Here is a 10,934-nt window from a genome sequence, read left to right on the forward strand (position 1 = left end):
AGATGTTCTACGCTTTTGGAAGCGATACAGAAATGCTGTGTCATTTCAGATCAGTGCAAGACCTGCTGCAATGAGAAAACCATCATGGTCTCCAGAAAAAGAGAGAAATTTCTGACCGTGGTGCTGATTCCAAGAACAGAGAAACACCCGTTATCAGACTGAGAGCGGAAAAGAAAGATATTTCAATTCGGTTCCCAACATTGACTCAAGACTTATTAAAAAAAAAAAATTATACAGTGTTTTTGAGCATGGAGGGGAAAAAAACCCATCTCTGAGTAACAGGCCGGAGTTTTATTGCTCAGGATATGCCAACTAGCACCACGAACAACTGTATAAATAAATATGAGCATAAAAATACAGTTCTCTGTCATGTGATTTGCACCTGGATTTTATATCTCATTAAGTTTGTTTTACTGCACTGATAATGCAAAGCAAACTTTCCACAAGCTCCCCTTGGCCTCTCTCTTCATCTTGGTGATCCCTCTTGTTAAGTCTGTGCAAGGGCAAGATGGGGTTGAGCTGTTATTTTTTGCATTGAAGGAGTATGCTAGCTCTCACTACCTCTTATAGCTTAAGAGAATATAGCGTAATGCTTTTCACATCTCCCAAAGAAAAGGTCTGGCCATAAATCTGTGATGATCAAAATAATTTGATTTTATGGAATTCAAATCTTTACAGTGCTTGGATAAATTAGTTTTTTTGCAAAAAACAGGTAGCAAGGGTTTTTGCAGCTAATTTACATGGTAAGACCATCTATTTTGCCTATATACCTGGAAAAAACTGCAGATCTCTTATACCGGCGACAGGCCTTTGTAACAAATATTGACATTAAAATTAAGATTGTTCCTGCGTAAACAAATGGCCTTGTCTATGCAACAAATTTAAGTATGTTCTAATTATTAAGTCAATGCCTGCCATTGGCTCCCCAAAATCATTGCATTTTTCCCTCTCGGGAAAAAGTAGGAAAACACACTGACAAACATCTCCTTTCCTTCCCTAAAGAATCATTTTCTTGTCAATGTAGAAAAAGCCATGAGTCTAAAGCTGAGAATTGTCTTTTTCTTGGTAATCAATAATTTCTCTCTCTTGAATAGCTTTATCTAGTTGCTCCTGGAAAATGCCAGTGGAGTACCAGACATTACACAGATGCATTACTATCGATGTATCTTTCAGTCGCACTACTATCAATAGATCAGGTCAGTGCAATTTGATATTTTTGAAAATGAAACAAAAAAGGTCACAAGCAACTCATGCATGTTGCTCCTTAAAGAAAAGAATGCTACATTTTTCATGTCCAGAGACAACAACTTAGAATGTGTCAACTCTCTCTTTCCACTGCAAGCAAAGCTGGAAGGAAAGTTATTTTATCTGTCCCATGATATTTTTCCAACCGTGTGGCCCATCTAGCCCTCTTCCCATTCCACCCAACATCTGCCAGCTCATACTCCAACCAGATGTGGTAGATATGCACATCCCTAGTCTTTAAATCAAGAACATAGGCCTTGATTTTTGCTTGGCCCCATCTGCTAAACTGCTTGAAGGTTTACTTTACTGGTGTTATTTCTGATGTATACTTCCAAAAATGTGATCAGAATTAAGCCTTTCAGTTCCTGTTTGCTAACATCCCATCCTTCTTTTCAAATATTTTATCTTTGGGTATCCCCAAGACAAATAAGGGTATTCCAGTTAAAGTCTGTTAGAGCTTTGTTCTTAACAAAGTCATCTGTCTCATAAGCAGACCCCCATAGCCTTGACCACTGGAGACTCCACGCACAGCAGTGCCCATATTGAATATTCCTCCAAGAAGGAAGACAAGACAGGATTAGGGGAGCTCGGGGGAGTTGGAGGACGTGCTGCATTAGGAAACAGACCTGGCAAGGCGGCTGCAGCAATTCAGCTCCCTGACCTTTAGCTGAATTTTTCTCAGCAACTGAAATTATTAACAGTCCGACTGAGTAACTTTCCATGGCATGGGAAACTGGTTCATAAGCAGATTTTGCTTTATACAAGAGAAAACTTCTCTGTATCCAGGGGATTAAAAACCCCAGTATGACTAAGACTGGAGGCTATAATTGTACGTGCCTATATGAGCTCATATTAACTCTACGATGCGAGTGGGATTCGGAGGACTACATCAGATGCACTGTTTGCTCCAAGTGGGGAGTTTAATTTTGAACTGGAACTCTTATAATATGTTCTTATACCCACAAGACCAAGGTAACCTGCTATCCGTATCAGTGGCGTTATTTCTTGAGATACTTTAATGGTCTTTAAAAAAAGAAATTGTAAATTGTCCAAGTCCCTGTGAAGATAACGGATAGATTTTTCAGTAGACTTTGAATGAGGGTTTTGACCAATGGAAACATCTCTGTGTCATTATCTTGCTACAGAAGTTTTGGAACAGATTTAAAGACAGAGAGATACTGAATTGAAAGAGGCTAAGGGAGCTGAAAAAGTTAGCTTAGCAGCAACAATTAAATCTAGCTCTAAATAATGCTTCTCTTCAGAAGAGTTCAAAGTGTTTTTCTCATGTGAGGGAGGGGGAAAGTGAGATGCTGGAGACACTACTTGTCCCCAGTGATGCAGGAGCAATAGCAAAATGCTGAGTTAATACTCGTATTTCAGTGGAAGGGTGACAGGACGTAACAGAAAGGTGAACAGCTTTCCTGGGTTATCATCTGTTTAGGATAACCCAAGAACTCAGGCTGTTAGATTTTTTTGCAAAAAGTAAGTAAATTCCCATGGGAGAATAAAATCTCCTTCTGCTCCAGTGCATACTCTGCTAAGAGTACTGTCAGGAGGCAGGTGTACAGGGTAACACCAATTAATAAAATACACACAGTGATACAAGAATTTTGTGTTAATGTCAAATACTGAACTCTCTTTTGGGATGTAGACAGACATATATGTTTTGTGGATAAGCAATTTAGAATACAGAAGGAAGCTTACATACCAGTCTGCAAAGGGATGTGATTTCTACCTGTGAAGAGCATTCAGCACGTTGTAGGACGACATAAGGCCATATCAAAGTCAGTATTAAATGATTTGTCTAAGTTCACATAGCTATTTGCAGCATTGTTGCAGAATGAAGCTAGTTACTGTTGCTTTCTACCTCCTGCTGCAAGAAATGAACACTACTGCCAATCAAGGATGAAATGAATCACAAAATGATTCCCTCATTATCCCGTTCTCCATTTTGGAAAAGAATAGATTGAGATTGCTACTGTATTAAATTCCTCTAAATCCATCTGTAATCACACGCTTTTTTTCCCAAGTCTATCTCATAAGCAGATCTCCCGGTTCTCAAACTCACCTTGGCCCCAGAGGGTGATACACTGCTGCTCGTGGGTCTGGCATATGCCGTTGTAGCAATAGCCATCCACCCCGTGGCACGCGTGCCCGTCGTGCAGGTACACGTTAGCCGGGCAGTGAGGGCTGGCTCCCGTGCAAAACTCTGGCAGATCGCAGGAATTACTTGACTCTCTGCAAGAAATCCCCGCTGGTTTTAACTGCAAAGCAAACAAGAACCCTTAACTGCTGTAATTCCAATCAATAAGAGTTTTTTCCGCTGGCTCTGCACCAACTGACCGCAGAGGACAGTATAAGGATTATGCAGCTCTTTAAACACATTTATTTGACACATGTTGCGAAGGGTTTGGCAGGAAGGAGGGCCAAACTGAAGCTGCAGCTGAAAACATGGCTCACGTGGCTCAGGTCAGAAGGTAAATCCAGCCTTTCGTTAGTTTTCAAATATGAACGACAGTTTTCAGTGTCCTTCCCGCAATCATGCCTAAAGACACCGGCACAGAAACAGTTTGGGCTGTGCTGCAAAGGATGCTCTGTGGCACTGACCGAAAGTCAGACCAGAAACCTACCCATCCATACGGCTTTAACAACACAGCGGTGACCAGGGCAGCCAGCTGATGACGTAACACTATGCGATGTGTTATGTTATGGGTCACGAAGCCACCAGCCCACCTGACTCTGGTTTGAGCTCCCTGACAGCTTCCTGGGATGGAGGTGCATTTCCTCATGGAAACGTCGCTCCGTCATGGGCATTAAGACCTTCTTCAACTTATTTGTACAACTAGTCCATGTAACTGTTCCTGTCCGGATTTCTCTGGATAACTACACTTCTTACAGAGCGGAAGGCAACCAGTAGGTAGTGGTGGAACAGGGCAATCTGAACATTCGCTTATCAACAGCCACAAAAGATGGGTGTGCTCTGGGAGCCGCACTGAATTTTAACCGCATCACCACAGCGCCTTTGGTAAAAGCAAAAAGACATGAAGATTGATTTTGCTAAAAAGCATTTGCTGGCTGTTTTGATAGCTTACTGCTGCTGAGCTTTTAGGCAGATGGTTGCCACAGACACAACAGAAACTTCCTGAATGCTTTATCAGCCCATATGCAAGAGACGGTCTGAGAATTCAAGAAGGTAAATGCCTGTGGCAAATTGACTTTTCATAGTGTGTTAGGAGTCCACAAGAGCTGATGATCTGCTGTTAAACATATATATGCTGCTGACAGAATTAATATTTTAAGAGTCTTCCCATAAAAAGAGGGTCCAGTATTTAATGACTGCTTGCCAGAGCACAACATCCATATGAGCATTAAAAAAATCAAAGCATACAGAAGTTCATGAAAAAGAAGAGGTTTTGCATGAGCAAATAAAGTGGCTACAAATAGCACAGACACCGTTAAAAACATCTATTCATCTGTTCCTTCAATAACTGTTACAGTTTGATAATTTTTTGAATTGCTTACATGAAATGCATGTGTCAATGCTTAATGATACCAATTTGCATGCTCTGCATCCTTGCTTACTGCTTTGCAGTTGAGAAGATTGTGGAATTCTGCCCACCCCACACAGGTAAGAAACATTTCTGTTGGTTCACCTGGCAGTCTTCGCAGCAAAGTCCATGTGCACACACCGCTCCCAGTTTCAAAGTACAGGTGGTTGCATTACAGCACCGGTTTGTACATTCCTAGATGGAGGATAAATTTAGAGCAGACAACTTTCAGTCACAAAGAGCTGTAAATCAAGAGGCTGCCTATAGCTCTGCTAAGAAAAGCTAGGCATGAAATAGTGAATTATGCATGAAATTCTACAGCTTGATCCAAACACTCTTGTCCGTCCTTAGGTTCAACAGGCACAATAATTGTAGTAAAACCAGAGAAGCCATTGAGGAAGGCTGGTTTATTCTAGCTGTCCCAAATATCCCAATAGCCATCCCAATCTCAAATATCACAAACAACTCAAGTACGCTGATACCAAACCGCATACAGTAGTACAGTGTTTTATTTCCACAAAAATCACTGGGACGACTCAGTTGCCTCCAGTGAGGATCCAGGACCTGTGTTGCAGTCACCGAACGTCACGGCTACAGTTGTCTATTTTGTGGTAGTTGCTCACCAGACTTCTGTAGTTCATGGAGACTGGTGGCTGCCACAAAGAATGATGATGACACCATTCCATGTAATCTCTTATCAGGGTATGCTAGTAACACAGCTTTGAGAAAAGTATGAAATGCATTATCACTAACTGATACATACCACTTTCACACTTAATAGATTAGGCGGTGGCATGTGTGGGCTTTTGCAAAATTTATTCTCAGTAGAACGAGCTACTAAGAAGTTTCAGAAAATAATGGATTTGTTTTTCCAAGATTATGCTCACACGCTGCAAGTTACATCAGCTGCGCTGGAATCTCAGCTCTCTAACAAAAATAACAGCAGATAAAATTGCTCTTCAGCTGTGTTAAGTCAGTTTGACTTAACATGGGATCACTAACAATATAGGGAACACAGGAAAAATGAGCGGGTTAGAATGATGTTCACAGCCTCTTTTTGCTGTATTTGTAAAGCTTTCCAACTGGAAGGTAGGACTACCACTGCACTCAGATAAAGAGCAAAATGATTCTAAGCATTACACTGTTTTCTTAGATAATATTTGCCTGAATATACAAACTAACTGTTCTGCTCTGAAGCAGTGGAATGACTTCCTGCACCTATTTTTGATCATGCCGGAAGGCAGCAGGCTATGCAAATATTTCTGTGCAGCTGCTGTATCGAAGAAGTAACACTCCTCTGCACAGAAACACATTTTATAAATTCACCTCAATAGCAATCTGAGAAAAGCAGAGTGGAGGAAAGCAATGTCAGTCCAATTAAGATACTTCTGAAACAGTCAGCTCCTATACCCCGTCACTGGCCCTACACCAGCCAGCCATGGAAAGCAATAGGCATTCCACAGGCAAACTGGGATAAAGACACAGCCCTTTGAATGATGTTACTGCAGCCTTTGAAATTTCCAATTGCTCACTTACTTATTACTCGTTGTAGGGAATGAGCTTGGAAAATAGATTTTGTGCCTGGGCTATTAAATTGTCAGGAATAGTTTTAACATAAACAGGCAGGCAAACAGAAAAGGCTCACAAGGCTTTCGGAGGCTGGAGGCTGCCACCCAAAACTACTTGTTGTAGTTTATTATTATTAGCTATTATTAGTAACAACAGCAATGATGGGAGTTGGGTCTCTTGGTGTAGGTCTCCGGGGCTCATCAGAGCAACTCAAACAGGCTAACGCAAACAGCAATTCTATAATCACCTACATGATCCAGGTACTGTAAGATGGGACATCTTGGTTTCACCCCCTCTTTTCTAAGAACACAAGATAGACCACATTGGGTCAGCCTAAAACCCTTCTAGCCTTGTGTCGCCCTGACAGCAGCCAGCAGAAAATGCTTAAGGACAAGAATGTGAACACACATACACGATACCTTCCTAGTCTCCTGGCTTTCCCTTGGCTCCACGGACATTTTTAGCACCGGTAACATTCAGTGGAAAAGAACTCACAAGTAATCGACAGAATCTGGGGAGCAACTCCTTCTGCTTTTTTGAAAATGGCCGTTTTCTAACCTCATTTGCACAGTTCTTGTCGGTGGGCAATCGCTCCATACTCACTCTTTCGATTTCACTCATGAATTTATCAGCTTCTGTCGCCTTTTCCTTCATTTTCTTCTTTTCCAGCCAGAGCCCCTCCAAAACTTTGAACAACCTTATTGCTTTTCTTTCAATCTTTTTCATTCTGCTTTATCCTTCCTGAGATCAGGGAGGGGTAGGAAACAAGCACACAGGCAGTTTCAGATGCAGCACGCTGCAGATTTATGGAGGCCTACCGGTGCTTTGTTTTGTTTTCCTATTTCTTCCTGAGTAATTTCTAACAGCCTATTTACCTTTTAGACCACTCTTGAGCACTGAGCTGACATTTTCATGAGACTATGTATTGCAATATGAAGTCTTGTTCCTCTATGGTCAGAGTCAGCTCTGAGTCCATCATCTTATATGCGGTGTTTGGAATGTGCATCACTCTGCACTGAATCCCATTTGTCATCTTAATGCCCAGTCCAGCTGTCTCAGAAGGTTCCTCTGCAGTTCTTCACAGCCAGCTTTCATCTCTACCATGTCCTAACTAATACCATCAGCAAATTCAAGACTATTCCTCTTCCCAAGGCTGTTCATGAATATGCTGAATTGTGTAGTCCCCAGGACACATCGCATGGATACATCACAGCAGATCTCCTTCCAATGCATAAAATGAGTGATTTACACCTGGTTGTATTTCCTATATTTTAACCCAACTTTTTCCCATACAATATTCTCTCATCCTACAGCTGCTTAGTCTTCTGAAGAGGCTTTAATGAAAGCCTGTGGTCTAAAGCCTCTCTGAACTCCCAACAGGCTGCAGTAACAGCATTGTCCCTTTCCATCCACTTGTTAAGTCCTTCAGAGCACTCTGATAGGTTTGTAAGACAAGATTTCCTGGCACAAAAGTTGTGTTGACTTGTCCCTGGCATGTCATAGCTATACAGGCACTACCTCTTAATTCCATTTGTAATCACAGAATTGTAGAACAGTTTGGGTTGGAAGGGACCTTTTAAGGCTGTCTAGTCCAATGCCCCTGGAATGAGCAGGGACATCTGCAACTAGACCAGGTTGCTCAGAGTCCTGTCCAACCTGACCTGGAATGTTTCCAGGGATTTTTGTCTAACTTCTGATTTACCAATTTGTAGTTTTCTGATGCCCCGTGCAGCCTGTTATAAAATTAGCCACATTTGTAACCTTCAAGTTCTCAGGGACCAAGGATTTTTAATTTTTTTTTTCCTTTCTATCTTCCATGTGTAATCTACATTAACCCTCCTTCCAAGAGACACTGTAGCATGTCAGACATTTTTGGTCATATAATCCAAACTGAAGTTGGAGCTTAATTGATAACATCCTTGGTCAGGTCTTATACTCTTGGCATGGTGGTGGGCATGCCAGCATCCATTACACTCAAGAAGATGACCAGCACCTGATGCACACAAGACTGTAGTGTGGATGGTGGTGGTCAGACGGACCATATTGCATTAGTCTTTCCAGTTCAGAGCTGTCTGAAGGGCGGGAGGTATGCTACAGTCACAATTCTCCACCCTCATGAATCCATTGCTGCCGAGTGCTAAGATATGTCAGTGAGCACAGACCTCAAGACAGGGCTAATATTTTACTTAATAAAAGAAAGGACAAATATCCCTACCAACCACATACATCTACATATTCAGACCGATATTTAATTCTCATCACTGATAAAATACAACTGGCATGTTATTGTACAGCTTTCCATGCCATAAAATATTGCAACACTATTGACAAAATTCAGCTGGTATAAATGACTGGGCAGTGAATTATTAACTAATCTAATGGATTTTCTGGTATCACTTAGATTATAGCAGTAAATTCCAAATTAATTTAATTGGGACTAAGCTGCAGTTTTCCAATATAATTAAAAAGGAAAAACATAGAAAACAGAGGAAAATCAAGTCTTGCTGACATTAAGTGGCTTTGACTTGAAAAGGTATTGCTAACATTCAAAAGTGAAAATGAGAAAGATAACTGGGTTAGAAAGACATTTGCAAGCTGCTTGCACTCCATTGACTTTAAACAAGAAGATAAACCTGCTTCCTCCAACCTTGTTACCCTGAAGAATGAGTGAACTGTCAGGAAATCCTTATGGCTTGTGTAAATCCAATACACTGTATAGACAGGATACAGCAATATCTTGCTGTTTTAACTGCCGGATCTATTTTGTCTGCAGAACCATATTTATCACAGGAAACAAATCCCTCATCTGCTGATGTATTTAATTCAGATAATCTGTGAGAAGTTCAATACAGCCAATGAGCATTGGAAGCCAAAGGGATAAGGATGTCAGCTTGGATATTATTTGACTCCCAGGTTTTGCCTATCTCCTCCTGATCTGAGCAGTCCTCTGACACATTCACTAAAACAAATGGAACAATCTTTGAAGTAGTAGCAATCTTTTTGGGAGACAGTAAAAGCTGTTTCTGTTAGTAAGGTAATTAGCTAGCGGCGAAGAAAAATCTCATAGTGAAGGAGGGAACGGTCTTGTACCTAAAAGCTGAAGCTGGCAAAAAATACCTGGGCAATATTAATGGTTATATAGCTATTTATATATAGATATAGATATAAATATTAAATATACAAGTGGTTTCTCATATATGGAAACAAACCTTCAATTAATGTATGGTATCTTGAGAAATCTGAGCAATGTTAACAAATATATCTTGACTTTAGCTTATTAGCTAGCACTTAAAGGAATTTTAGTTGTTAGGAACACGACAGTTAGTCATGGTTAGTCTGTTGGACAAGCCATGGGAGAATTTGTTCTCTAACGGTGAATCGAGCACACTCTTAACTAAAGCCCTGCCTGAACTTTAGCAACTCAAATGCAAGTCAAGCAGAAACCTCATGCATTTCTGAGGACTCTGAGGTTTAAGCTGGTAAGATAGAAACAGTGAAGAGAGAGTTTTGTTGTGAAGATAGAGTTTTGTTTCACACCAAGTTGTGCTAAACATGCCAAAAAACCTGCAGACAGGAGGTAAGCAGTAACTCTCGGGTGGTGTCTTACATCAGGCTCCCCGCAGTCACACTCCTCTCCATCTTCCACATAGCCATTCCCACACTTCTGCCCTCCAAAGGACTCCTTGACTTCAGGCAAGTTAAACAGGCACATTCCCACTCCTTTTTCCAGGCTGTTTTCCAGGTCCTTTCTACTGCAGCTACTGAATACCATGGGAAATGGATAGCTAGAAGAAAAATACAAGGAGAGAAAAACAAAAGAGGTGTATTATCACATGAAAGCGTCTCTCTCTTGTCACGCTGGTGACATTTTAGCACATGCCTGCACTAACAAGAAGATTGTGTTCATTTTTTTCAGCCCTTTAGCATAGGATTGAGAAACAGCAATTCATTGTGAAATTATGCCAAAAACATTTAATAATTTCTGACTATGAGTAAAGGAATTTCCATCGTTTTCACCTAAATTTGTAGCTGCTGTTAAGGATTGGAAGTAGTCATATTCGGAACTCCTTCTCTCTCTTTCGCATATGTAGTTATAGAGAAAATTTTGATCATGAGCCTAAAGGAATACTGGGCTTGCAAGGTGGATTCCTGCATTTACAGGACTGCAAAACAAAATGGTAAATTCGTTCATCTTGCTCTGCAGTATGGCAAATTTCCTGCTCTTTTCAGGAAAAAAAAGAGAAAAACACTGAGTTACTTGATAAGAGCCTGCTTCTGCAATTCATCAAAGTCTAGCTTGGGAACTGCACGATTAAAGCAAACACAGTTATTTTAAATCAGGATGACTGTAAAGATGCTACTGAAAATACCCATACTTTGAACTCACACTGTTGAGAGCAGGATTTGGCCCCGGTGTGCAGGTACATAGCCGATTTGATTTTTTTTGGAAAACACGTGGACAATGTTATCAAAATGACCCAGCGTAGTAGAAATATCACCAGATAATTTGTGTTTTTCTGTTGGAGGACTTAACTGCATTTTCACTAATGAACATTTGCAGTTTGATTCACA

General features: G+C 40.8%; 1 protein-coding gene across 1 annotated transcript in view; it reads right to left on the reverse strand.

Annotated features, from left to right (window-relative positions):
• Nucleotides 1-10,152, reverse strand: part of ADAM12 (ADAM metallopeptidase domain 12) — a gene marked incomplete at its 5' end in the record, with an annotated part of 31,155 nt that extends 21,003 nt beyond the window's left edge. Inside the window, 3 exons of the mRNA XM_010296130.1 lie at nucleotides 3,314-3,509; nucleotides 4,899-4,988; nucleotides 9,970-10,152. Of these exons, the coding sequence (XP_010294432.1) occupies nucleotides 3,314-3,509; nucleotides 4,899-4,988; nucleotides 9,970-10,152 (469 nt within the window). The remainder of the gene's footprint in view (nucleotides 1-3,313; nucleotides 3,510-4,898; nucleotides 4,989-9,969) is intronic.
• Nucleotides 10,153-10,934: the final 782 nt, after the last annotated feature.

This window comes from Phaethon lepturus, unplaced genomic scaffold (assembly GCF_000687285.1).
Source record: "Phaethon lepturus isolate BGI_N335 unplaced genomic scaffold, ASM68728v1 scaffold57041, whole genome shotgun sequence".
NCBI classification, from domain to species: Eukaryota; Metazoa; Chordata; class Aves; order Phaethontiformes; family Phaethontidae; genus Phaethon; species Phaethon lepturus.